General features: G+C 52.7%; 2 protein-coding genes and 1 long non-coding RNA gene across 4 annotated transcripts in view; 2 read left to right on the top strand and 1 right to left on the bottom strand.

Moving 5' to 3' along the window:
• Nucleotides 1-677: 677 nt before the first annotated feature.
• On the top strand, nucleotides 678-15,003 carry gpc2 (glypican 2). The gene is made up of 11 exons (XM_015340312.2): nucleotides 678-1,248; nucleotides 4,489-4,647; nucleotides 6,233-6,367; nucleotides 6,891-7,066; nucleotides 7,385-7,465; nucleotides 7,755-7,920; nucleotides 8,420-8,550; nucleotides 8,825-8,968; nucleotides 9,182-9,318; nucleotides 9,703-9,878; nucleotides 10,021-15,003. Exons 1-11 carry the CDS (start codon nucleotides 1,098-1,100, stop codon nucleotides 10,299-10,301), a joined length of 1,737 nt encoding a protein of 578 aa, XP_015195798.1. The 5' UTR covers nucleotides 678-1,097; the 3' UTR covers nucleotides 10,302-15,003.
• Nucleotides 15,004-17,033: 2,030 nt separating this feature from the next.
• LOC107076543 (uncharacterized) lies at nucleotides 17,034-19,718 on the bottom strand. Its single transcript, XR_001477755.2, has 2 exons — nucleotides 19,060-19,718; nucleotides 17,034-18,870 (listed from the first exon to the last, which is right to left on the bottom strand). It is a non-coding gene; the product is annotated as an uncharacterized lncRNA (long non-coding RNA).
• Nucleotides 18,818-27,994, top strand: part of arrb2a (arrestin, beta 2a) — a 36,250-nt gene continuing 27,073 nt past the window's right edge. For both annotated transcript variants that reach the window (XM_069186848.1, XM_069186847.1), the window contains exon 1: nucleotides 18,818-19,039. In XM_069186848.1, the coding sequence (XP_069042949.1) occupies nucleotides 19,017-19,039 (23 nt within the window). In that variant the 5' untranslated portion in view covers nucleotides 18,818-19,016. The remainder of the gene's footprint in view (nucleotides 19,040-27,994) is intronic.

The following is a 27,994-nucleotide window of genomic DNA, read 5'->3' as shown; positions in this document are numbered from 1 at the left end:
GCGGGGCGTCGCTGTGTCTCCTTTTCCCTGCGCGCTCAGAGCCGGCGAGCGCCCCGCGTCCCGCAGCCCAGCCCCTTCTCGCTGAGCCCTCGGGTCTCCTCTGTCCCTTCTTCCCCTCCCAGGTTGAAAAAACCCGACTCGCCGGTCCACATGTCTCGGCGGGATTGAAGGGCTATCGGTGGTTGATCGCTTTTTAAATGGACTATCGATCGCTTATAATCTGTCTTTGGGACGGAGTTAAAAGGGATGCCATTTGCGGCGTGGGGCCGGCTCCTTCGATCGCGAACAGATGGCAGCGTGAGGACGGGAGAACGGCCATTAAACCAGATTAAGAGAGCGCTAAGAAAGCCCTTCTCACTGACTGGGTTTGATCCGCTGTATTTCCGTATCGCGTGGACAGGTGGCGCCTTGATTGGGCATCAGCGAGCCCTCAAGATGACTTAGATGGGTAGGTGCACGGGAGACAAGACGCCCCTTCTTGGTTCTGTCCAGTTGTTCGGCGTCTAGGGCCGGTCTCCAGCTCCTGTAGAAATGAAGACCAGGTGCTGGTCCCGGGATACAGGAGTCTCGGGCGGAACCGAGCGCTCTGTCTGTGGAGCAGGTGTCGAGTCTGAGTGAGCGGATAGGACCCACGAGAGGGAGGAGGAGGAGGAGGGGGCGGTGGAAGGAGGGGGGGGGGTGTTAAAGAGACGAAGAGGGGCTCGGGGAGGGGGGTATACCTCTGTAGCTCGCGGCCGGCACGGAGGCAGCTGTGACTTTAGGACCCGGCGGAGCTCGCGGTCCCACCCAGCCCTCGCCCTCCTCGTGCCTGCCAGAGGCTCATTGTTCGAAGACGGATTGTTCGCGAGACAAGGGGGCTTCGCCTGCACCTCGGCGCGAGGCTGCTGCACGCTGCGCGGTGGTCGTGTGTGTCTCCACACAAAGGGGCTTGGCAGCAGGAAGACGCCTCTCAGCGCCTCCCCAGCAGCACCGGGTTAGCGGAAAGGGCCGCTGCGGGCAGAAGAGGGTCTCGCCGGTGCAGCAGCGTCGCTCTTCTCCTTCACCGCAGCCACCCGCTCGGTCCCCGTGCGGCCGGGAGAGCGCGGGCTGCCCAGACCATGGCGCTCCGGCTGCCGGCGCCCTGCCTGCTGGCGCTCCTGCTCGCTCTCTGTCGGGGGGCGGCCGGGGGGCGCAGCTGCAGCGAGGTGAGGCTGGCGTACGGAGCCAAGGGCTTCAGCCTCGCCACGGCCCCGCAGACGCAGATCTCAGGTAAGAGCTGCCTGGTGCGGGCGCGGGGGGCTGTGTGAGTCCGCGAACAAAGCCGGGGGGGGGGACAGTGAGGGCCGAGCATCATTGTTGCGAGATCCGTGCCAGCGAGGAAGGGCTGCGCCTGGGTGTCTTTTGTGTGTGTGTGATACAGTTCGCGCCCCCTTCCCCGGACCCCACGGCTCGCTTCCCCACAGGTCACTACCCTCTGTGCATCAGTCCCGAACTCGGCAGCCCCTCGTTCGGAACCGCGGTTGGTTCGGCTTTGAACCTGTGCGGCGCAGCGTCTGTGCTGTGCGTGTGGGTACTGTCGGGTGATTCCCAAGTGTCTGCGTGTGTGCGCATTGTCTGCTGTCCGAGAGCTGCTATTGTCTCCCCCCCCCGCCTTTCTGCGAGTCTGTCCCGGCGTGTGTGAGGTGGACGTGCGTGCCGTGTGTCTGCAGCTTTGTGCTGGGATGTGTCGGGAAGACCGTATCCCCTGACTTCTTCCAGGACGGCAGGAACGTTCCCTCACTCTGTGATCACAGTGCCGTGAAATCGTCTTTAATTATTAAGCCGGCTGTTAGCTGGCACTCTGATCCGAGGCGCCTCCTGTGTCCCAGCGCTGCCCAGCCTGTCACGGGTCGAGAGAAGACAAATTCCCCCACTATCAGGACCCCCGATCGGTCTTGTAAGAGTCCCAAGGGTGTCGGCTGTCTGCGTCAGGCCCTGCAGCGTGCCCAATTGTGGCTGTCTGTGTCAGTGCTGTTCATTTCTAGACAAGAGGAGTGTCCCATCCCTGGTGTATCAGCTGTCTGCGTCAGGCCCTGCAGCGCGCCCAGTTGTGGCTGTCTGTGTCAGTGCTGTTCATTTCTAGACAAGAGGAGTGTCCCATCCCTGGTGTATCAGCTGTCTGCGTCAGGCCCTGCAGCGTGCCCAGTGGCAGACAAGGTTTGACAGTACCTCAGAGCTCCAGGTGTGATGGGGAATGTCCAGCTGTAGGCTGCAGGGTCCTGATGTTGCAGCTGGTGAAAAGGGGGGATAGGTTTTGGGGAGGGGGGCCAGATGGCGTGTGCACGACCTCTCTGTGTGACCCTCAGACACAGGCACTGAGCAGCACGGCACCTCTGCAAGGAGCCTGTTTCTATCAGGTGTCCTTGACCCGCCCATCACCTGCTGGCGCTGAAAGAAAAGCCAAGCTACACGTGTGTAGGGCTGTCAGAGGGCACTGGCAGCAGTTTGTGGTGTAATGGCTGCAGTCTGTCAGGGGTGTCTGACTCCTCCTGGAGGCCCTGGTGCCGGTTTCTCTTTCAGCTGAGAGCTCGAAAATTCAGTTCACCTCGTTTACTCAGTCCTGACATCAACTTTATGGCGGACTGTAAGATCACTCAGAGCCCCTCATCCAAGATGCTTATATCCACCCAGAGCCAGGAGACATGTGTTACTCCTGGGCGGTTTAATTCATGGGAGCTGCTGGCTGCGGGGTCGAGAGCCCAGGGTGTGACACAGGCGGCCCGCTCCTGGCCCTGCAGCGACCCTGACAGCCCTGGCCCGGCTCCTCCAGTCCGAAACGAGCAGACTGTCCCTCCGCCTGGCACAACTGGGTCGGAAGCCCATCTTTCGGACTGTTTTTTGCCCAAGGCAGGCCCTGGGTTCGAGGGATGTCAGGAGCAGACGGCAGCATGTTTCTACGCCAGTAGCCCTCAGTGAGGGCGTGGGCCGGAACACAGTGATTGAGCTTGTAGCTGAGGTGTGATCCCCTTCAGCTCCAGAACTCGTCATCAGACTAATGAGGCAGGATCTGGGAACAATCAGAGGGGACGTCTGTCATCACAAGCGTGCTTTACAGGAGTAGCGCGTGAAACCCAATCAAATCAGACATTGTTCCCAGAAAACAACAGTAACACCCCTCCATCACAGACACAAATATATACTGCATAACAAAGATATTGCGTCTCTGGAATCTGCCCAGAGGAGAGCAACCAGATACATTCCCAGGCTTAAGAAAGGAAACATATTATGTTGACTGACTAATAGAACTCAACCTCTTCAGTCTTGAACTCTTTAGAAGATTATGAAGGCACCTGATCTAAGTTTTCAGATTCCTCAAAGACACTGCTGAAGTCGGCTCTGGACTTATTCAGAACCAGAGAGACACGGACCAGAGGAGACAAGTGGAAACTACAGGGAAGTCATTTAAAACTGACCAAGGGGGATTCTTTATGGAAAGGGTTGTGGGAGCGTGAGACAAGATCAGTCCCGACCTGCAGGTGCTGTTGGTTAGGCTGTGTTTTGTGTTGAAGCTGCAGCCTCCGCCCTGAGCCCAGCTGTGTGTGTGGTGAGGCGGGGGCCGAGGGCGTTCAGGCTGGGGGGGGGGGTTGCTGTCCCAGGGGCCTGGGGAGCAGATGTCTGATTAGTTGAAGAAGAGGGAGTAGGGTTCAGGGGGTGTGGGGGTGTTAATATCCCAAACTGCAATTTAATCCCCCTGTCTGCAAACAAGCTCCATGAGCTGGGTAGCTTCTTCTCATTTTTGGAACCTTTCTTCTACTCAAACACATGTTGCAGTCAGGCCTGCGCATGCGCATCACTTCCTGTCTGAGTGCAGGCTGTGAGGCGACCAGGTGGTGCCACGTTTCTCTCGCATCAGAAGTGGCTGTTGGCTAACAGCCCGAGGCACCGTGTGGCCGAATGGTTCACTGTTTCCTGAAATCGGACCTGGGACCCTTCTGTGTTTTGCTCTGCCCTGATTCGTAACCTCCTTTATTGGGCCTTGATGTGCATCTGAATGCATTACATTGCATGCTGCGGCTTTGGCTGCATCCATTGGATGGAGACGTGAATGTGGAGTGACTCGTAACTTGAGCACAGTAAGAATACACTCTTCTTGTTAAGAGCTGGTGCCACGGGACCCATTTGCCACCAAGCCTGTTCAAAAGATGACCTCACCTCCTGAGTTATCCTGGGACAGGAGGCCAGGCCCTTCAGCGGAGGGGAATCCTCCTCTCCCTGGGCAACCAGAATGGGGCAGCTAAATCTCAAGGGAGGATGAGCTTCACTTGTCTTGGCGACTACCACATTGTAGCACCATGCGGAGAGCTCTTCTTATTGAACAGGCGGGGCATTGGCAAGGTGCTCATCTGTGATTGGATGACGGTCTTGAGGTTGTGATTGGACGACTATTATCACCCATTGGTGGCCTCTGTGACAGCTCTTCTCTCCAATTGGTCTGTCCCTGATGAGATTTACTCTCTGATTGGCCCACAGGGGAGCACCTGCGGCTCTGCCCCCAGGACTACACCTGCTGCTCCAGTGAGATGGAGGAGGGGCTGGCGCGCCAGAGTGAGACTGACTTCCTGGCTGCTGTGGACGAGACCAGCAATTTCCTGCTGACCACCTTCACGCAGCGCCACCGCAAATTTGACGGTAAGAGAGCTGGTGCTCCAGCTCGGGGCATACGGGTTTTCAGGTTTTTTGTAATGAGAAAAGTTCTATTATCAGAGAAAAAACAGGAAAATGGCCCAGTAAGCATGGCATCTATCAAATAGCCAAGAGAGTAACCACAGTGATTCAAGCACATGTTCAGAAATCAGACAAATTGTGCACCAGACAGTGGACACAGTGGATCAGTGATTATCCAGCGTCTAAAAGAGGAAGGGGTCTCTGGATTTTCAAAACTGAAGGATCATAATTGGATCAGGTTTTTCTATTGTAGCTTATTTTTGCTTATGTTTTCTGGTGCAAAGTGTTTAGAATTTTATTACTGTGTGTAACTGAAAAATAAAGTATAGAGTACATAGCAGTTCATTGACATTTAAAGTAGTGTAACAGTACAGTACACATCAGCTTGTTTAATGAAAAGTACTTTGCATTTAATACAGTGCTGGTATAATCAGAATGGTGTGTAATTATGATATCCTTTGGATGGATCCCCAGCTGCTGGAAAATGGTGGTAATCAAGTTGTTGTTTGTAGACTAGTCCACGATCTACTGCATTGGCAAAGAGCGCCCCCTGGTGTCTGGGAGATGCTATGATGTCTCCCAGAAATGAGTGTAGAAATTAGTGCATAATAGGTTTGCAAGTCATTTTCTTTTTCCTGGCAGTTCAGTTCTCTGCAGCGCCCACACTAACCCTGACCCTCATTACTGCTGAATCTCCTTCTCTGGATGCTTTAACGTTTGACAGTTGCCGCATAATTGGTCTTCCATAGCTATAGGCTATAAGCTTTTCTTTGTTACATCGTAATCTGTAATGTAATCACTATCCTCATCTCAACTGGGCCAACGGTGCTGCAGAACTGCTGTCTCTTTGTGAGGGTTTTTAGGCGAACGCCAATGGGAAGACCTGCCCACAGAGTGCATGAAATGCTGTTTATTTTAACACCTGAAGCTACCAGAGGGGGCGCTGTGTATGGACAGCATTGGGTTTGCTGATTTGGCTCGTCGTGTGTTTTTCACATCTGGGCTTGTACTGACCAACCCCGCCACCACACACAGGGGAGGACCGGGAAGTGGGGGCTCCTCCGCCCCCGCCCCTTCGAAACCAGCCCCCTGTTAATGTGTCACTGGCAGCACCGGCCCTTCCGGGCAGATCAGATTGGAGGAGAGGCACTGCTTGTGGGCAGCAGCACCTGACCGCATGACATGACCCAGGCCTGACAGGAAGAGACGCTGGCCTGTTCTGGCTGCTACCCCTCTGCACTCCTGTCCCCTTGGCCACACCCGTTTCCTGGTCTCTTGCTCTCTCACTCTCTCGCTCTCTCGATCTCTTGGTTTCTCGATCTCTGGATCTCTCAGTCTCTTGGTTTCTTGATCTCTCATTCTCTCGATATCTCGCTCTCTGTGTCTCGCTGTCTCGATCTCTCACTCTTGCTCTCTCAATCTCGCTCTCTCACTCTCTCGCTCTCTCGATCTCTGGTTTTCTTAGTCTCTTGGTCTCTTGATCTCTCGGTCTGTCGTTCTCAATCTCTCACTCTCGCGTGACCCACACCCCCTTGTCTCTCTGACTCAGAGTTTTTCCGGGAGCTGATCGACGTGGCGGAGAAGTCCATGAACCAGATGTTCACCAAGACGTACGGCCGTCTGTACACTCAGAATGCTGCAGTGTTCCAGGACCTGTTCACCGAGCTGCGCCGCTACTACACCGGTCAGCAGCCCAGACAGCAGGGGGCGTGTGAGACTATGTGTGTACTGCAGTGTGCGAGTGGAAGTGTGTCCGCGTGCAATGGGCTTTGTGTGATGGTGTGTGTCTGTGTGTGCCCTGCAGTGAGTGTGTCTGTGTGGAGTGTTGTGTCTGTACTGCAGTATGTGTGAGTGTGTCTGTGTGGAGTAGTGTGTGTGTGATTGTGTGTGTGTACTGCAGTATGTGAGTGTCCGTGCGCAGTGGGGTATGTGATTGCTTGTGTGTACTTCAGCGTGTGAGTGTGTTGACATGTGAAGTACGGTATGTGAGTGTGTTTGTGCGCAGTGGGGTGTGTGATTGTGTGTGTGTACTGCAGTGTGTGGGGGTGTCTATGTATATACTGTTTCTCTCTGGCCAGGACCAGGGTGAACAAAAGAAACAGAAAGCAAGAATTAGACTGGATAGCTGAAGATCAAAACTGTCTGTGATCTCTTTCAACTTTAACACTATACTTTACTGCCTTTCTTTATATCCTCCTTCCCTGCAGGGGGCAGTGTGAGTCTGGGGGAGGTGCTGTCAGACTTCTGGGCACGGCTGGTAGAGAGGGTCTTTTCTTTGGTGAACCCACAGTACCAGTTCAGTGACGAGTACCTGGAGTGTGTCAGCAAACATGCAGAGCAGCTTCAGCCATTTGGAGACCTGCCCCGGAAACTGCGCATACAGGTAACACTGCGCAGGCAGACTGTAGATACTGTACACACTGCCCCGGAAACTGCGCATACAGGTAACACTGCGCAGGCAGACTGTAGATACTGTACACACTGCCCCGGTAACTGCGCATACAGGTAACACTGCGCAGGCAGACTGTATATACTGTGCACACTGCCCCAGAAACTGCGCATAGAGGTAACACTGCGCAGGCAGACTGTATATACTGTATATACAAACACGTTTCCTGAGCCCCACATTCCCAAATTGTGCTAGGCTTCAGGGCTGTCCTTGATGCTGGGCAAAAGGACAGTAATATCTTGTCTCCCACAGGTGTCCCGTGCCTTCATCGCAGCACGAGCCCTGGTGCAGGGGCTGGCCACTGGGAGAGACATCGCCAGCAAAGCTGCAAAGGTGAGAAGATAGAGTCTACCCACCTGGCTTCTGCCCTCTCACTGTCCACCTGCTTCCTGTCCTTGTCTCCCTCTCCGCCTGCTTCAGGTCTGCTTGTCTCCCTGTCTACCTGCTTCCTGTCTGCTTGTCTGTTTCCTGTCCAAGAGACTCCTGTCTCTCTCTCTCAGCCCCAGTCTCCAGTGTGACGATCTGTCTCTCTCTCTCAGCCCCAGTCCCCAGTGTGACGATCTGTCTCTCTCTCTCAGCCCCAGTCCCCAGTGTGACGCTCTGTCCTGTCTCTCTCTCTCAGCCCAGCCCCAGCCGCGAGTGTGTGCGTGCCCTGATGCGGATGTCATACTGCCCGCTGTGCCGGGGGCTGCCCACTCTCCGGCCGTGCCATGCCTTCTGTCGGAACGTCATGAAGGGCTGCCTGGCCAACCAGGCTGACCTGGACGCTGAGTGGAACAACTTCATCGGTGAGTCTTCCTGTTGTGATCTCTCTCCCTCCACCTGCTGCCCTGTGTGATCTCTCTCTCTCCACCTGCTGCCCCTTGTGATCACTCCCTCCACCTGCTGCCCATTGTGATCACTCCCTCCCTCCACCTGCTACCCTGTGTGATCTCTCTCTCTCCACCTGCTACCCTGTGTGATCTCTCTCTCTCCACCTGCTGCCCAGTGTGATCTCTCTCTTTCCACCTGCTGCCCAGTGTGATCTCTCCCTCCCTCCACCTGCTGCCCTGTGTGATCTCTCCCTCCACCTGCTGCCCTGTGTGATCTCTCTCTCCTTCCACCTGCTGCCCAGTGTGATCTCTCCCTCCCTCCACCTGCTACCCTGTGTGATCTCTCTCTCCTTCCACCTGCTGCCCAGTGTGATCTCTCTCTCTCTCCACCTGCTGCCCTGTGTGATCTCTCTCTCCCTCCACCTGCTGCCAAGTGTGATCTCTTTCTCTAATGAGAGCTCTCTTTTCTCCTCAGATGCACTGATGCAAGTGGCTGAGAAGCTAGAGGGCCCGTTCAACATGGAACTGGCCACCGACTCTATTGCTATCAAGATCTCTGAGGCCATCATGTTTATGCAGGAGAACAGCGTGCAGACCTCCACCAAGGTGACAGGACTGGGACACTGACTGGGGTCCAGACACAGAAACTGGAAGATGGGCTGAGTCTGGACGCGGGACACTGGAGGGTTCAGACACAGAAACTGGAAGATGGGCTGAGTCTGGACGCGGGACACTGGAGGGTTCAGGGTGGCCTGGATCCAGAAGGATGGAGGGGGCAGCGTAGTCTGGACTGGGTGGTGGACAGAGAGAGGTTGGGAGAGAGATTAGGACAGTGAAGGAGTGTCTGTGATGGTGTTGACCTTTGCCCCCTGCCCCCCAGGTCTTCCAAGGCTGTGGCAGCCCCCGCCCGGCCCCGGCTCGCACTCGGCGCTCACCAGGCAGGGAAGAAGGCAAAAGGAGGTTCAGGACCTACAGCCCCGAGGAGAAACCTACCACTGCGGCAGGCACCAACCTGGACAGACTGGTGAGTCGGAGTGGGGGGCAGAGACGGCGAGGGGCCTGGGGGAGTCAGGCTGGGTGGTGGATTAAAGGAAGGAGAGATATGAAGGCATTATGTAGAGACCTGCAGGTTTGCACAGTTACGTGTCTGCAAAAAGCTGTAATAAAAGAGCAAGCAGACTCTGATGGAGGCGCCCCCTGGTGTTGAGGAGTGATTATCTCTGCCTTGCCCCCCCAGGTGGCGGACCTGAAGGAACGACTGCGCCCCATGAAGAGGTTCTGGGTCACCCTCCCCCACACGCTCTGCAACGACGAAAAGATGGCTGCCGACGTCACCAATGAGGAGAAGTGCTGGAATGGACAGGGGAGGGGCCGGTGAGAGCTGGGACAGGGGAGGGGAGAGGAGAGGAGGGGGCCCTGTGGAGGAGGCCAGGAGATGGGGGATAGGGAGAAGGAAATGAGGGTGGGAAGACTCTCTGAGTTAATTAACTGAGGCCGTCATCGATGCAACAATACCTTCTGTATCCCATGTGAGGGGCCCGTATGTGGTTAGCCAGTTGGAACAAAGAGCCCGCCCCTGAAACTGCCTGTGACGCCTGTGATTGGCTGCTACTGGAAGCACTGAGTGGGTGTGTCTGAGTACCTGAGGCCACACCCACATCCCCTGGTACTGTGTGCATACATGTGTGCAGTGGTTTCATGATGATAATGTGCAGGACGCAGTGTGTATACAGAGGTGTTACTTGCGTGTATCTTCAGGTATCTGCCCGACGTGACTGGGGATGGCCTTGTCAACCAGATCAACAACCCGGAAGTGGAAGTGGACATCGCTCGCCCTGATGTGAAGACTCGGCAGCAGATCATGGAGCTGCGCGTGGCCACCAACCGACTCAGACAGGCCCAGAGCGGCCATGACTCTGACTTCCAGGACTCCAGTAAGTGATACCCACTGCCAGTGAAACAGACCAGCCCAGTGAGACAGACCAGCACTCAGACCAGCACAGTGAAGTTGAACGGTACAATGAGACAGCCCAGCACACAGAACTCCCTCTGACTTTCTGTCCTATCTCTCTCCAGGTGAGGATGGCAGTGGTTCTGGAACGGGAGAGCGGTACAGTGAGGATTGGCCTGGTTATGGGCCCAACACCTACAACTATGGCAAGCCCCCTCGCACTGATCCCGGCCAGAGCAAACCCCCCCGCACACGTGACAGGCCCAAGTGGACCCGGCCCAACCAGCACCAGAACTCGGGCAGCCGGGTGAAAGCGACAGGAGCTGGGCCACCCACAGTACAGTCCACTCTTATCCTCCCTTTTGCCTGCTCACTGTTTCTCCTGGGTGCCCCCTTGTGGTGGTAGGGCCTAACTGTGCCCTTCATCCTGATCAACACTGTGTCCAAACAGTCTGATAACACCCGCTGTCAGTGTTTCTGAACTATAGCCAGGGCTCTTCATTTTCGGTCTTACTTCTCCCCAGTCTACCTGCCTATAACACTGTGATCTCGGTCCAAGAGTCGCCTTCTTTTCTTGTCACCAGACAAAAAGCCTGTAGGAGAAGGAGCTGTCTGTATTTTTGTGGTCCGGTTTAAGTGCCGGTATTTGACAAGACCAGGGCACTTCCTGCTTGGTGGAGCTGAGGTGATCATGGCTGAGCTGTGAACTTGGCGTGGCGAGACCAAGGACACTGTTGCCAGCCACCGCAGGAAGTTGCCTTGTCCTGTGTTGTAATAAGGCTCAGTACAATTGGATTTCTTCATTTCTCCCCAAGCAGCAGTCGAAATCACCCTTTCTGTCTGACAGGCATGCAACATGCCATTCCTTCCCGTCCGAACGGTGAAAGTGAGGCCCGAGTAAAACAGTGGCGTGGTGACCTCTAGTGGTAGAAAAGGGAGCTGCTGCTTTCTCAAAACGAGGTGTGAGCCTTTTCAGCCTTCTGCACCTTTGTTTTCTCCAAATTCACAGGACTCGTATGCTTTGTGACTGCCAGTTGAGTGGCATCCTGTTTTACCGCCCCTGAAATAGTAGGGAAGAGCTCAGAGGGGCCACACAAGTGAATCACCTGTCTGAGCGATCCCAGGTTTGGGTCTGGATCGTGGTCATGTCACTAGCCGACTACGACTGGGGCTTCCCAAGTAGTGGCACACGACCGAGCAGAGGGTGGGGTCAGTCAGACAGGGCTCTCTGAAACAGGTGATGCTCCTGTCCTCCAGCCAGCACTGATCCTCCAGTACAGTCGGGTCTGTCTACTGTTTGAAGAGGCGAGTAACTGGAAGGTGGGTGGGGCAGAGGAGTCTTCCCACACGTCTCCCGTGTGCAGTCACAGGGCTTGTAGAAGTAAAAAACACACAGCTGGCGATTCCACCAGTGGGCGAATCGGGTGGCGGACACGACAATAACAGCTGGCCATTCTGAGTTCTGTATACACCGAATGAGTGCAGATCAAACCAACGAGAGCACTGGACACACAGAGGCACAGCAAGAGATATGACTAGACGTCCATTTTTCATTCTGCTGGTGGGGTGGGGGTGGGGGAGCATCTGAACATTAAATAAGAATGACTTTGTTCTTTGTAAATTGGACAGTTGTCAGTTCTTACTGATTGTGAACTGAATTGTAACCAGTCTGATTACAACAACAACAGTGAAATCCGGTGCAGTGCAGGGCAGGTAGGCAGAAGAGACAGACAGGCACTTGCACACACTGGGCCTTGCCATCTGTACTTAATCACTCCAATAGCACATTTCAGTCTTTGGACTGAAAGGTCAGCTGTTTTAGCATTAAAATGGGACTTTCAAGATCCAATGGTGCAGGAGTGCTCTTCATAACCACGAGCAGCAGGAAGCGTTTCTGCTCCTGTTTATAAAGACTGAGCAGGTCTGGTTTAGGAGAAAGGGTAAGACCCAGAATGAAGGGCCTTCATCTTTTTGACCCATGTTTCGACTTGCCTAGTGCACCAGCAGGTCATGACCCACACAGTGAATCATGCGACCCTGGCTGGAGAACTTAAACCAGCTGGAATGACGAATGTCAAGTCTTAAGGATTTCGGAAAGACCCATCTCTGAGCATGGGAACTGGCCTGTCTGCCCCTTTACCATTTCCCAGCTTTCCTTCATTCCTGGGCCCTGATTCCCAGGAAGCGCAGTGCAGTCGGAGCCCAGCTTGACTTAGGAAAAGAGCTCTCGTCTGGATTCTTGGAAGGCACTTCTCCTTAGTCTGAGTTGGCCCTCAAAACCAACGATGTGGAAGGAAGATTCTGGGAATCTCCTCCTGCGAATACAATTTCACCGAATCCTCTTGGTCCCTGTCAACACCTGCCAGCCTCAGTGGTTAGAAAGCAGAGATTTGGAAGTGACATTGAGGGAGAGGCAGCATGGGGCGGGAGCTGGTGTTGAAACCTCCACTGGAACGCGGCGGCCCCACGTCTGCGGATTGGGCTCGTTGACGAGACCGGGGGCTGAGGGACGATCATGAATACCTGCATGAGGGGGTGGGCTCTTAAGGAAGGAGGGGTTGAACACCCCTTGCCCGGTGACTGGTCCCTTGCAAGGTCCAATATTTGTTGAGATCCTGTTGCTGGGATTCTCGGGCATGAGCCTTTAAACCCCCGAATCCAGAGTACAGCTCCACTCATGATGTCTGTGCCATTTTAAACCTCAGCAGCTCCACTCCATCCTCTGACCACACGCACTGCGTACACAGAGAGATCAAGACCTGTCTATCAGAGAGCAGAGTGCAATGATCGTCCGTGTCATGCCCCACCACAGCAGGACTCCGATTTTTATTTATTAATCTATTTATAATTATTTATTGGCTGTAACAGAGCAGCTGGACCAGATTCCTGCTGGGGTAGGAAAGGGTTTTTGGGGAAAGAGGAATGTGGGGATCTTCGGCTGGGATGAAGGGACTGGGGGGATTCGCTGAGAGAAAACAAAGTTTGTAGGGCAAAGGGGCACAGGGTCCCAGCTGGAGCGGGTTTGTGTGTGTGCATGTGTGTTTGTGGCTGCACTTGTGTGTTTTGGTGTGTCTGGGAGGCAGGGGAGGGCGTTCACTCCCCTTTAAGGTGCTCTTGTGTTCCCGCCCCTTTTCAGGGAAAGGGGTGGGGCTTAGGCAGAGGGGGAGGGGCTGGCGGCTGCAGCATCCTCCTCTCTGTGCTGCACAGAGCTGAGCCACTGATTGTATTTCTTTAACACTTGTATGTATTCTGGGACTTGGGTGGAGGAGAAGGTGGGGGGACATTGGGCTTTAGCACAGGGGCTCCTCACTCCAGTCCTGGGGATCCCAAAACCTACTGTTTTCAATCCAGCTCTCACATACATCATTAATTGATGTGCAAATAGGGTGACGAGCAAATAGGGTGTCCTTGACTCAAGTGAGAGATTGGTTTGAATTCTCCCCAAGTCAGATTGCACTCTTCATGCCTGTGTGTTATTTTAGATTCTGATCCTGTTCTGCACACTGATCGGCTGACATGAACACATCTTGTAATGCAACGAACACGCTGGCTTCTGCTATGAAACACAAGTTACACATGGATTAAATACTCCGCAGATGCACATTGTGGCTCCATGTGAAGATGAATATGTGCAGGTCTAGTGTCTTTGGACAAAGACCGTTCCTCTCCTCGGAACTCTTTGGGTTTTGGTCTGTGACCTGTCACGAGTCGACCTTTGACCCTGTGCATTTCGGTTGCAGTTTTACGGAGAAAAAAAAGCCGCTCGTAAAGCATCCCATCAGGCACCTCATTAGTGCAATTAAGCGTCCACTTAGGAAAGAGCTGGTCTGAGAGGGGTTCCCCAGGACCAGGGAAGACCCCCTGTGCTAGCCCCTGGGGGTGGGGATTCTCGTGGGAGGGAAGGGTGGACGGGGGGGTGTGCATGAGACAGTGCTGTGTATGGAAACCCTGCAGCCCCATTCTTACAGTAGTGTTCAGACACGCTGAGCTATGTGTCCTACGCTCTAGGGGCAGGGGGGCCCATGAGGCACAAACAGGGGCTCCACGCCATGTGACAGCTAGCGGCGACCTGGGAAGCCCTCTTACTTGACGTGTGAGAGTTGTCTGCTGTCTCTGCCACACGGTGCAGTTACCTCCTTAACAGCAGCAGTTCCCTGCCTCCGGCCCTGAAGGAGCACCGCCTGCTGGTCTTCACTCCAGCTGAGCTCTGCTCCTCCAGCACTGCTGCCTTCACTCATCTGCTTGAGCCTCTAGACTTTTCTTTTACGTGTTCCTTCAGTTTGTTCACAGGTGTCTGATTTACTGTGAGCATATCAGACACACCCACAGTGGGTGTGCGTATATCAGAAACAACCACAGTGGGAGTTGTTCTTTATCAGACATACCCACAATGAGCCTTTCTTCTGCAGCTCAAATCATATACATGTTCAGCAAACACAGCTCAATGAGGGCAGTTCTGAAAACAGTGCAGAATACAGATTTCAAATCCTATCTGGCCTCGTAAGAGCTAAGAGCAAATCTACAATCCTACCCCAGTCAGAGCCAGTGATGAAGATCTCGAATGGAGAGCAGACCAGAAGATTTGGGGTTCCTACAGGACCGGGGCAGCGAACCGTGACCGTGTGTGCGGAGGTGCAGGCTCTTCCTGTGCTGCACTGCGGGGCTCAGAGACTCGAGCTTACACAGCTTCCTTCTACCTCGGCACAGGATCTCCTCTTATCGATTGCTTTTCCTGTGTGGTTCAGACGGGGCACAGACAGGGAGAGGGGACCTGGGTGCATGTTACTGTGAAGGAGCCTCAGCGGACAGGAGTTTGCAAAGACTCTGCCCTTTTCGGGCCCAGCCGTTGGCCCGTTTGCACTGGTGTGCGAGTCAGTCTTTGAGCCCCGCGTGTGAGGAGGGTACCCTCTGATTGGACCTCGCAGTGGTCGACCCCCCCCCCCCAAAAAAAATAAAAAAACACTACACAGCAGCTGTATTCCAGTATTGTAACAAGCAGCACAATTTTGTAACACGTTGTTTTATAGAATTTTTGTAAGAACAAAATGCTTTTTTTTCAGAAGCCTTGTTGATGTGAAGCCAATGATTAAAACCTGTTTTTCTTCTTACCCTGCTGAGTTGTTTGGCTTGTTCTGTAGCAGTTCGCTCACCAAGGCAGACGTCCTCAGAAAAGGCTGGTAGGAAGAAGAAATTTGGGAAAAGAAATGCAAATCTGATCCTCCTTCCTTCCCAGTGACCCCATTCCCAGCAGGTAACACTGTGATCCGTGACTTCGATCTTGTCCACTGTCTGTCCGGGGGGTGAGGAAGAGGAACAGACTCCCAGCCACTTCTCCTTGACTCCAGAGGACATACGACAGACCAGACCTTCAGAGGTCATATGAACCCCATCACTTTGCTAAAGGAGCAGTTAACTATAAAACAGCTCGCAGTCAAGTTGGAACTCTTTTATTTCAACACTTAATTAAATAATTAGGACAAATTTAGATAGAACTAGATCCTCCAGGAACTGGGTTTAAGACCCCAGTAAATCTCAGAAGACATTACAGTCTCCAACACTGACTACAGTCTTCATCAATGTCACAGTGGGATAGGAAAGCGACCTGATTCTAGCAGCTGTGGGAATTCTGGGATTATATTTATTTAAGGGAAGAATGTCTAATTCTTGAGTGTTACTCATAGTGCAGTAGAAAGTGTATCTCCCTGCTGGCAGTAGGAGCACAGCCTGTCCTCACATTGTGTCCAGTTTCTGTCCCATCTGTGATCATTGAGCTTTCCTTTCTGGACAGCCCAGTTTGCCTGTGTCCAGTTTCTCTGTCCAGTCTGTGGTCCCTGAGCCTGTCCTCTCTGGACAGCGATGTCTGTCTGTGTCCAGTTTCGCTGTCCAGGAATCAGTGCAGTGCAATTGTAATACAATGAGCAATGTATCACCGAGTCGGTGGGACAGCTTTCTGTCAGCCCAGTCCTCTATATCTCCTTCAGGCTTCTCTTCACTTCTCTTCATCATTAAAAAAGGTCAGTAGCTAATTAGGTAATTAACGAACGCATGTTGTCTTTTTGTTTGCTAATATGCTCTCCAGTGTGCATTCCTAGACAGACTGCTAGCAAAGTATAACGCTGGACACTCGTCTTATTTTGTGTGTGTGAGCCTGTTGCAAACCTGGCCAAGGCCACCCTGGGCCAGAGCGCTGAGGAGTGTGATGACAGTGACAGTGTAGCCACTAGGGGTCGCTACAAGCACCTTTCATCCAGATCATCAGCCAATAGATAGCGGCACAGTGGCTCAGTTGTGAGTAGTGCTCCCTTGCAATGCTGGGGCCCTGCCTTCATTTCCTAGGGTGCTGTCTGCGTGGAGTTTGTATGTTCTCCTCGTGTTCGCATGGGTTTCCTCCAGGTGCTCCGGAGGTTTTTATCAAAATAACCTTTCACAAACACATCTCACAGTAGTAAACTTTCTAACAGATAATCAGACTCACATGACATAAAAACTTCCTCACTCAGGTGATTGTCTGTTATCAATCAGGGCAAGTGGATGGATTTACACAATGAAAGAGTCCCTCCAAGCCCTACCACTTGCTTTTGGCCATGCCATTTCCCTGTCCCGGCTCTGAAACTGCGGAGCAGGAGCTCAAGGAACAGGGATTTCCCAAAGTCCCTTCCAGCGCTCCGGAGGATTTGCTGGTAGATTAAGTGGCATATGGGAAAAATGCCCCTGGTGGGAATGTGTGTGTCCTGTGGTGGACTGGCGTCCCATCCAGGGTGTACCCTGCCTTGTACCCATTGCTTACTGTGTTAAGCTTCAGCTTCCCCGTGACCCTAGACTGGATAAGGCAGATTCAAAAATGGATGGATCTGTCAGGAGAATGTGGGAACTGTACATGGAGTTTGTTACAGGGCAGAGTCACCAGCTGTGATATTAGGCTGCACTGAAGAGAAGTGATAAGCTGGATGTGTGGGAGTTTAAGTGAGCTGGAAGGAGGCCAGAAACGTTCCTGGAATTTCACTGCACAGCACAGCATTGAGCACAGAAGTCCTCAGCAGCCATCTGTCCCATGGGGAGGCTGTATACGCACTGGAGGTGCATTTAAAACTAAGACCAGGAGGCACGTCTGTCCACCAAGGGCGGTGGGAGTGTGGAACAAGCCATATTTTGTAAACGGATACTTTGACTTCCACTCAGAAACGCCAGGATGAGATCCTGGGATCAATCACCAGATAACAAACAAAAGGGCCGGATGGTTGCCTCTCATTTGCCACCCGTCTCATGTTCTTGCACAAGGACACTGGGGAGTTCCTCCAGCAACCTTGTTGTGAAAGGCGCTAGAGAACAATAAATGGAATTGAATTGAGAGTTCGACTGGGGAACTGCCCGTCTCATCTGCTCATTTCAAAGTCCGTACTGCTCATCACCGCTCAAATCCAATGAAAAACAACAAAGCACATTAGAGTGCAGAGAATCACATAAAGAAGAGTGAAAGCACCCATTGCCGCTGAAGCCCTGATGTCTTCTGGGGGCAGCGACACCAGACCCTGTCACCCCCAGAGTGCTGATGAAACACAGGGGAGACACAGTAACCAGAATCAGCTGAGCAGAGGTCCCATGGAGGGGAGCCGACAGACAACACATCGACCGGGGAGACAAGCCACATAGAGCTCTGACCATCCAATCAAATCAAATCAAAGTTTATTTATCAAATGCACAACACTACAGCGTGCAGCAGTAGTTGCTGGCAATGATTTATTTTTTCTGTGAGCTCACAAAAATCACAAAAATGAGGTTATGAAAATAAGGTTACATAATAGATGTAATAGAAATTGAAACTCAATGAGTAGAGCTGCTATGTGTCCATGGTGCATGCAATATACACAAGTAGTGCAGTTATGCTGAATACAGTGAAATCTGTGTTAATGTAGCCATTACAGGTGATTCACATAATCAACTGAAAGCCAGAACAGGAGAGACACAGTAATATTACAACTCACAAAGCGTTGTATTAGTGGGTCCTGCCAGTGGGTTTTATCACAATTATTAAAAACAACGATCCTGTTTTGTTGGAGACAGAGACATGGACAAAGTCTCTATGGGAGCAGGGCTGGATGTGTCTCTGCTGGAGACCCCGTACTGACCGGACCGGGGCTGGAGACTCCTGTACTGACTGGACCGGGTCTCTTCAGTACCTGGGTTGAAGACTCTTATCATAATCTGCACATGTGAGAAATCGTTTCGGGCTGACGGCTGTATCACATCAGTCTTGTGTACTCTGTCCTCCTGTTCATTAGTGCAATGCGTGCGCACTCGCCGCGGTAGCCCTAAATAGAAGTTTCACCTCCGGAAATATCAGAGGAGGCAGAGAACAGTCTAACGTTTAATTAAAAAAATATATATTTACATAAAATTAACGTGTAACAGACTGCGAGCGTGCTACGGAAACCCCTAAATACTGAAGGCTTCATTAACCCCCAGAACCGGGGGAGCATTTTTTATTTAGGCACTGAAAATTCAGCCAACTTTAGGCACCCATCCGTTCGCTCCCTCACGGGTACCTACAGTCACACCAACTCTATCCAACAAACCATTTTCGATGCATTAATTTCTGCACCTCGGGTTAAAAACATCTATCCAAAGACACTAAGATCGTATTCCGAAGTGCGTAAACAAATTCGTGCGCTGTAATTGGGTGCTGCTGCTGTCCATCAAGAGGCAGTACCGCCTCTCTTCCCGAACGGTAAATTTTGACTGGCTGTTGCGAGAAGAGTAAATAATAATACAGTTTTGTAGGGCGATGATGTCACGGGAGTCGAGGCGGGAACCTTTGCTTTCCTTAGGCGAGCGAACAGCTCTCCCACCGGAAGGCTCCGATTGGTCGGCGGCGCTGTCGTTCCAGGCGAGCGGTTGGCTAACGCGGCTGTCCGTCAGTGACGGCGGGCGGGGCCAGGGCGGCTGTCAGGTTGTCGAGCCGTTCTTCCGTCTGCTGGCTGCGGAAACGAGAGAAAGAGAGAGAGAGGGGAGGAGGGGAACAACCCGAGCGAGCGAGTGTGTAAGTCTGCGAGCGACAACGGCAGCGAAGGAGGAGGGCGCATTCTTAAAATAATCAAGAATAAAAATACTCAGCCGGTCGGCGATGGGGGACAAGGCGGGAACCAGGTAAGGGAGACATTTCCTACCCCCGCAGCGCTTCGTGCGCCGAGCCGCCGCCGTGGAGCGGAGCTGGAGGGGAGTTTAAATCGCCAGGGCGGGTGCGACGGTGCGCTTCGCGGTGGTACTGCCGTGGACGTTCAAGCGAAAGAAGGCAACCCCCCCGCGCGCGCACACCCTCGAGAAAGGGAGTGAAAATGAGCCGCTGAGATTCCTGTTCGCTAGCGCGCTGCGGAAGAGACGTGAACACGACACGGTAGCCGTGGGTGGCTGGTGTGGCGCGGAATCCTTAATAATAACATTAATAATGTCGCTGCCCGCCCGTGTCTCCTCTGGACTGTGTCCCTCACAGCGCCTCCGTCCTGCTGCCGTTGGGGTCGTGGCTCTCTAGGTGAGGAGCTGCGTGTTTTTTTTTGTGTGTCACCTGCGTGTCTGTGGCGAGACTGGCTGGCGTGACCTCAAGCAAACGCCTTCGTCCGTGTTCCTCCAGCGCCTGGGAAGATAGAGTATCGGCTACGTGGGGTGGAAATGTGAAAGGTTGGGTTCCCGGTGCTGGTGGCCGCGCTGTGCCCGTCTCCTTGTGATCTCCTTGCGATGTCGTGACGTGGTGTTTGACGTGTAGTTTACATTTCGATACCCACGCACACGGACATGTATGCGGGAGTGTGCGTCTTTATAAACAGGCGCATGCAGCTGCACATCCCTCGGCAAGGGGCGGTTCTGTTTAGGGGTTTTGTTTTCCTCTCTACGACGGAAATCGCTCCGGGTCCGTGTCTCGCAAGAGAGGAACCAACTATAAAAACCCGGCAGCTCCAGCAGTCTGCGCTGCGCCCGGGGCTGCCTGGCGTCCTGACGTGCCGCCCGAGAGAGATGGGGACCGTGTGTATCTGTCTCTCCCCCGCATCCGCAGTATTCACCTCATCAGAGAAAATTGGATTCTCTTCTGCATTTCCCTCTAGTGTTCTTGCGTGTCCGTGACGGGGGTGGAAAGGAGGGTAGAGAGAGGTGGCCTCTTTCTCTCCAGGCGCGTCCGTGAGGGTCTGTGGAAAGGTCTGCTGTTCTTCGGGTTACCAGCGGTCCAGCTGTGAGGACCGCTCAGGAGGACCCGTGAGATAGGGGCACAGTCGGCCCCGGGTGGGGGATGAGATCGCTGGGGTCTCTGCTCTTCCTCGTGCGTGAAGAGGCTGTGGATCCGGTCCGGGAGGTTTGGGCACAGCCTCGGTGCTCCGGGCCGGAGAGCAGGGGATGTTCCTCATCTTTCCCAGGAAGGGCTCGGGGGAGAGGGCCGTGGGTGTGTATATGGGGGGGTGTCTGTGGTTTTCCAGGCCCGGCTCACCTGGCTGCTGATTTGAATTCCAAATCAAGTTTGCGGAGGAGGGAAAGATCCACCTGTGAAGTAGGAGGCAGAGTAGATGCTGGGGGCTGTGATGAGGAAAGTGCTATCAGAGCTTCCCCAGTACTGGTCTGGGGGGGTCAGTGTGTCTGCAGGGTGTCCAGTCCTGGTCCTGGAGGGTCAGTGTGTCTGCAGGGTGTCCAGTCCTGGTCCTGGAGGGTCAGTGTGTCTGCAGGGTGTCCAGTCCTGGTCCTGGAGGGTCAGTGTGTCTGCAGGGTGTCCAGTCCTGGTCTTGGGGGGTCATTGTGTCTGCAGGGTGTCCAGTCCTGGTCCTGGAGGGTCAGTGTGTCTGAAGGTGTCCAGTCCTGGTCCTGGAGGGTCAGTGTGTCTGCAGGGTGTCCAGTCCTGGTCTTGGGGGGTCATTGTGTCTGCAGGGTGTCCAGTCCTGGTCCTGGGAGGTCAGTGTGTCCAGTCCTGGTCTTGGGGGGTCAGTGTGTCTGCAGGGTGTCCAGTCCTGGTCTTGGGGGGTCATTGTGTCTGCAGGTGTCTAGTCCTGGTCCTGAGGGGTCAGTGTGTCCAGTCCTGGTCTTGGGGGGTCAGTGTGTCTGCAGGGTGTCCAGTCCTGGTCCTGGGGGTCAGTGTGTCTGCAGGGTGTCCAGTCCTGGTCCTGGGAGGTCAGTGTGTCCAGTCCTGGTCTTGGGGGGTCAGTGTGTCTGCAGGGTGTCCAGTCCTGGTCTTGGGGGGTCATTGTGTCTGCAGGTGTCTAGTCCTGGTCCTGAGGGGTCAGTGTGTCCAGTCCTGGTCTTGGGGGGTCAGTGTGTCTGCAGGGTGTCCAGTCCTGGTCCTGGGGGTCAGTGTGTCTGCAGGGTGTCCAGTCCTGGTCCTGGGGGTCAGTGTGTCTGCAGGTGTCCAGTCCTGGTCCTGGGTGGTCAGTGTGTCTGCAGGGTGTCCAGTCCTGGTCCTGAGGTTGTCAATTAACTACATTACAAAGGGAGATTGGGCTTTCTCTATCAGAGCCCCTAGAATCTGGAACAGTCTTCCTTTAAAATTAGGACAGCAAATGGGTTTCTAAATGAGATTTAAAAGACTAAAACCAATTTTTATAGGCTTGAGGCAATAGTGTTAAAAATACTGATTTTGATCTTTGTCAGATACACCCATGTTGCCTAGTGCACAGTCTTGTTCAGATTTTGTCCATGTTAAGAGTGGGACTAAAGTACATTATCTTTTGCATTTGTATCATGTGCTGGTTCCTTATCATATTCTGTGCGTGTTGATAATGTTAAGAACTGCAGCAATATGTCCGCTGTGTATGTGCGTTTCCTTGTTTTAATCAGGATTGTTAGTACGTTTCTTAAATTTACCTCCTAACAATGCATTCATTTTATTAGTGTTTTAATGAGAAACACTTTGTGCTGTAGAGCTGGAAATGTTCTGTTTAAGTAAAGTCATAACTGATTATTGTCTAAAATAGACCTATGTTAACTGCAGCTTTAATTAATATTTTACTGAATTTAACAGTTACCTATGTCAGCTCAGAGTCTGATTTGTATTAGAATTGTTCCAGATCTTCCAGACTCGCACCGATCTAGACCCTGCCAGGGCTGAACGTCACGCCCCTGAGACACGCTTGTCCTGCTCTGTTCTCCTCTTTGTCTCAAAGTTTCTCCTGAATCCAAGACAAGATTACCAGTTGGAATCCATCCAAGTGTCCGGACTCCCTGCTTGCTTGCTCTCACAGCTTGGGACCTGGGAAGTGTGCAGACTGTTTGGGAGTGTCTCCCTGGTGTGCTGGCCCTGGTGCCCTGGGTTCGATGCCCAGGAACCCTGTACCCAGTGGGCTTTGGAATGGGCTGCCCTGGTGCCCTTGTCTTTGCCCAGCCACTTGGAATTGCAAGGTTTTATCTCTGATCAGTTTAGTGCAGCAGGAGATTGAGGGTTCGAACACGGGCTGGGGAGGGCTGCACTCTTTCTGGAATGATGTAGTGCATCCTTTCAAATGCTTGGATTTTGCAGATGGATCCCAGTGACTGAGTGGCTGTGCCATGACTGAAATCTTACTAAAAACCTCTTCGCTCTGTGACGCACATCTCTTGTGTTGACCTGGAATAGCTCAGGTGTGTTTTCAGCTCAGTGAGGTGTTACTGGTCACTATACCTGTGCTCCTGTCCTCTTGAGTAGATGACGTGGCGTTTACACAACATGATAGTTTAAACCACAATGACAGTTGGTTGTTTACAGATGAGATTTACTTCCTAAACATACACCCCTGAGATGGCTACTGGCAGTAGTTCTGTTTTACTGTCTCACTGCCTGTGACCTCTAACCTGTTCCTCCTTGGTGACCTTTGACCCTCATTCCGATTTCATGTGGTTGAGGGGCATCGTGGGAGCTGTAGTTTCTTCTGAGGTATATCCGCTCACTGCCAGTAAAGAAATTTTATTTTATTTTTTCTTCAGTTCCTTGCTGAAGTTGTCGTACCTACTTGGTCTTTCTTGAAAAAGTAAGGTGTCTTTGTGAGCACTATGCTGGCATCCCAGTTGGGTGCGGGGCCAAGAAAACAGGTTTCTCAAGTCTTAGGTGCCTCTGTGGTTGTGTTTATCCTTCTAGTTTAAAGAGAAGATTTAACCTCTTTGTTTAAAAGTGATCCAAGTGTCTGATTTGCTGCAAGAACCTGTCGTCACTGGAGATGCTGGACAAGGATGATTGTGTCAATGCTGTGATGGCAAGCAGGTGGTCTCAGGGCAGGCGGTGGCTTCTCCAGCGTCCTTTCTGTCCAGGAGAGGTTTATACGGGACCTCTGGCTGTTGAGTCCTCCCAGATCGTGGATTTGTTTTTTGGGATTTGCCTCCTCCTCCTCTGCCAGGCCCTGTGTGAGCCAGTGGTTCGAACAATCCCAGGGCGGCGCGGAGATCTGAACGGCATCGCAGTGTTCAAATCTGACAGGCCCTGTGTTTGCGTTTTGTTTTTAGTTTTCTCCCTGTGCTTAAATTGAGCAGCTTTGTCCCTGGAAAACTGCAAACAGAGCCTCTCTTCTTGCTTTCATCAATTCCAGTTTCTGCGCTCGCTGACTCAGCTGTAAACTGCTGCACTGAGACACACAGCCTCGCGCGCACGCACCAAGACGCACACATTACAAACACACAATGAGTCTTTCTTCCTTCTGGGCGCACGTGCTGACGCAGACTTCTCCTTTTGATTTTAATCTCTTGGGTTTTGAGAAACAATAAGCCGTGGTCCGAAGCAGGCCCTGTGTTTTCTGTGCTTGTGTGAAATATTAGCGTAAGAGGCTCTGTGGGCTTTGGGGATTGAGTTCTGCTTTCCTGCTGCTTTGCCGCTGGGGCAATGTGATAAACTATAGTCCTGACACTGCAGGGACCTCCCTGTCGTGCACAGGCTCTGTGTAGCAGCCTCTCAGCACAGGTCTCGCAACTGTGAAGGGCAGCGTGTCCTGTCAGGCAGGAGGAGCTGGCGTGTCACGTCCAGTGTGTCCTGTCGAGCTGCACGCCGGAGAGGCCAAGGGGATGGCATGTCCTTTCCGGGCAGGAGCAGGAGAGGTTGCAGGGTGGCGTGTCCTGTCTGGGGCAGGAGCAGGAGAGGTTGCAGGGTGGCGTGTCCTGTCGGGGGCAGGAGCAGGAGAGGTTGCGGGGTGGCGTATCCTGTCTGGGGCAGGAGCAGGAGAGGTTGCAGGGTGGCGTGTCCTGTCGGGGGCAGGAGCAGGAGAGGTTGCGGGGTGGCGTGTCCTGTCGGGGGCAGGAGCAGGAGAGGTTGCGGGGTTGGCGTGTCCTATCGGGGGCAGGAGCAGGAGAGGTTGCGGGGTGGCGTGTCCTGTCGGAGCAGGAGCAGGAGAGGTTGCGGGGTGGCGTGTCCTGTTGGGGGCAGGAGCAGGAGAGGTTGCGGGGTGGCGTGTCCTGTCCTGGGCAGCAGCAGCAGGAGAGGTTGCGGGGTAGCGTGTCCTGTCCCTTGCCAGCTCAGTTAGCCTTAGTCGATTGTCACTGGGAGGCTTGATCATGGCTGGAGCTTAAGCCTGCTAATTAAAGAGCTGATTATAGGCCTCGTTAGCAGCAAACCTCTCTGACTAAGCTGACCCATTTGTTTTCTTTTGATTGCCTTATTTGGGATTAGAGCTTGTTCCTGGATGGACATTGTTGCTGTCTTTCGAGTTCAGAGATGGGCGTACATTGGCGTGACTGCTGCACAGAGCTGTCTGACCAGGTGGAAAGATCACTTGACATTTATTACACAAAGCTCATGTCTCAGCATACCTCCTCTTTTTATGCCCTCATTTCCTTTCTTGTGGTTCCCCTTGAGTTGGAAATGAGATATTTTCCACTGCCTTTGAGCTGTCGAATAGGTTTGAAGCTCTTCTAAAGTTTGCTCTGGAGCGGGGCTTGACAAGAAGCTGCTCCTATCACCACCACCTTCCTTCGAAAACATTTTCTCTGTGGTTTGTTTGCAATTTCCTCCTTCAAAACACATTATTAAAATGTGTTAAGTACAAGATGCACTGTGTTTTCTTAAAGAATGAGCTACTTCCTGTTCATGCAGTTATTTTTTGCCAGTCAGGGGTCACTGATGGCCAAAAGAATGTACTGCTCATTTTCCTCAAATTGTTGCAAGATCCTGGACCCCCCCAGTCACCTCTGCCCCTGATGGCCAAGTGTCCTGGGGCTGACGGGCTTTGCAGGAGTGACAACTCAGCGTGCAGTGCTGGACAGATCCAATGCTGTCGTGATCCAGGCAGAGGTGGTGTGCATTTTTGGAATAAACACCCCCCAGAAAAGAGGGGATCACCTGGCAGTTTCGTGCTCCCCATCTGACTGTTTTTTTTGGTTGCTGGATTGGATTTTCAATCTTTGCATTGGGAAACATGCGTTTTTTTTATTTGCTCTGTTTCACTGGACACAGGCAGACCTGGCTGCTCAGAGAGGACTGGCTCAGTGACATAATAGTGACTGTTATTTCTGAATTCAAATTTTTGAGTTAGGGTGAGTGTGAGAGGAGAGGGACAGCAGTGTCTCTAGCAGTGTTTACGGTCCAGTCAGGTGTGACAGAGTGTGTGTGCTGGTGAATTCAGGGTGAGTGTGAGAGGAGAAGGACAGCAGTGTCTCTAGCAGTGTTTACGGTCCAGTCAGGTGTGACAGAGTGTGTGTGCTGGTGAATTCAGGGTGAGTGTGAGAGGAGAGGGACAGCAGTGGCTCTAGCAGTGTTTACGGTCCAGTCAGGTGTGACAGTGTGTGTGTGCTGGTGAATTCAGGGTGAGTGTGAGAGGAGAGGGACAGCAGTGGCTCTAGCAGTGTCTACAGTCCAGTCAGGTGTGTCTCAGTGTGTGAGAGGAGAGGGACAGCAGTGGTGAAGAAATGAAGGGTGTGTGTGTGTGTGAGAGCACAGGGGACAGAGCGCTGTCAGTGGTTTCTGAAGGCACAGGAAGCCAGCGACCAGAAGGGAGGAAGTGGAACTACAGTGAGATTGGGCAAGAGGCCTGTCTTCGCAGCCCCCCTTGTTCTCTCTCTGCCCCCGAGTCTCTGCGGGCAGTGAGGGTGCGAGTGTGGGTGTGTAGCTCGGTCAGCCTGGGACAGTGAGAACGTCCCTGCGGGGGTACAGGGAACACGACAGGCATCTCCATTCGGCCTCTGCTTTCAGAGGAAGGAAAATGTCAGCATCTTGTCCAGCTTGTGGTTTGTGTGGAGTTTCCTTTCGGCAGAGTAAAGAATAAATCAAAACATTTGTCGAGTCTTTACGAAGACGGTAACGCAGTCTTGTGTGAGTGTTTGATATCTGTTTTAGTGGGGTCTGTGTGAATCTGCGTATGCGATACATTTGTGCAGTGTGTGCTCGCTCCATGTCTGCCCGTGTCCCCGACTCCCTCACGTTAGTTTTTGGGGATCTGAGATGAGCTTGGCAGGTCTTTTTCTGCAAATTAAATTGACTTGTTCTGGGAGTATTGCATATATGTCCAAGTTTGCAAATTCCACAAAAACAGTCTTAATTTGTGCCTCGAAATATGAAAATCTGCACGCAGGATATTGGCATGGAGACTGGAGGTGACTGCAGCTTATCTCCAGCTATAGGAAGTTAATTTCTCAGTTACCGGTATCGTCTCTCCTCTCTCCTTCTCCACCTTGCTCTGTAGTTTGAGCTGGTATTTATCCACCCGGATACCGATCATGGTTCAGCTTCGATTTGGGTGTGGGTGGAGCTCTTGGCGTGTGGGTGGGGCATGGGGCGGGGCTTGTTTGTGTTTGTGGAGAAGCATGTGCATGTATGTACCACCTACAGCTCCAGTGTTTCCACAACGTAAGCAGCAGGATTTAAAAGGAGCCAATGTATTGTGAGACAGTTGGAGAGGGGCGGGAGAGGACACATTCCTGTTCCCCTGCAGACAGATCTCCTGAAGCTCTGATTTGCACAAGGGGGGCGATCATGAAGAGATTTCCTGGCTATATTTTATAAAAAGAGGACATACGGGAAAGTCGGGGTTCCATCCCTGAGGGCATGAGCTGTTCCAGAGGTGAACACTGCCTGTTTCTCTCGCAGGACGGGGGGCCGGTGGTAGCGGAGGCCGAGGGAGGGTTACCACTTAAAGAGATGATCCCCTTAAAGGGATCAAAGACGGAATATCCTATAATCCAATAATGGGATTCCTCAAATCCCTGGATCTTTTTTCTCCTGTTGGAATGTTGTTATACTCGTCCATAACAACCGGAAAGAGCAATGGGAAAATTGGATGGAGTCGGAAATGCAGTTACGTCGACACAGTAGTAGTATAAAGAGAATTGTCCGATTTTTTTTTTCACGTTGTACTATGCAAGGCTTTTGCATTACAGACAGGATTTCAGGTTTTGTGAAAACAGATTCATGTTCTAGCAGTGGGGTTGACAATGAGAAAGAGAGGGGCCTGGGAGTGTGGTGCAGGCTGCTCGCTGGAAGCGAGTAGTTTCTGTGCAGAAGGGACAGGCTGCAGTATTTCAATGGCCGTGCTTAAGTGTCGGGGGCTGCCAGGCCCACTCCCGGTCCAGCCCCTCTGTGTAAATGCCCTGTACTGGGGTTGCCGAGACGCCAGTCACGTCTCGGCCTGTGCAGCCCGTTTAGCTGTCAGCATTGATTGATCCCAGGATCTGATCCAGCCAGTTTCAGCTTCAACACCATGGCTGGGCAGCTTGTTCCTCACTCCCATCACCCTTTGTGGACAGACGTCCCTCCTGTCCCAATTGGAGTATCTCATCCATCTGTTTCTTGAATGAAGTTAGGGTATTGGCTTCAAAAATGTTCTACTTGTTCCACGCTCCTACCGCCACTCCCGTTCTTGGTTGTAATTTCCACTGGTGTCCTCAGGTCCATGCTTTTCTGTTAATTCCATCCACTGATCTGACTGTGTTGATGCCTTTGAGGAGTTTGAATGCTTGCATCAGCTCTGTGTTCCAAGAGTAAAGGGATTCAATTCCTCTTGTCCATCTGTCTGCAAGATCTGTCCTTTACGGAATGAGATTCTCCCGAGATCTCATTCAGGGAGCACCACAGAACTGGTCGCGTCCAGACCTGAGCATCGCATTGCGAAGGAGATCTTGCTGGCTCCCTGTACGCTCTCTGCTTGTGCTCTCTGCACCCCACTGCCCGCCAGCAGTGTCCGC

Source organism: Lepisosteus oculatus, chromosome 3, assembly GCF_040954835.1.
Source record: "Lepisosteus oculatus isolate fLepOcu1 chromosome 3, fLepOcu1.hap2, whole genome shotgun sequence".
Classification (NCBI taxonomy): domain Eukaryota; kingdom Metazoa; phylum Chordata; class Actinopteri; order Semionotiformes; family Lepisosteidae; genus Lepisosteus; species Lepisosteus oculatus.
The sequence above is the reverse complement of the archived record's forward strand: the minus strand, read 5'-3'. Positions and strand labels throughout refer to the sequence as shown.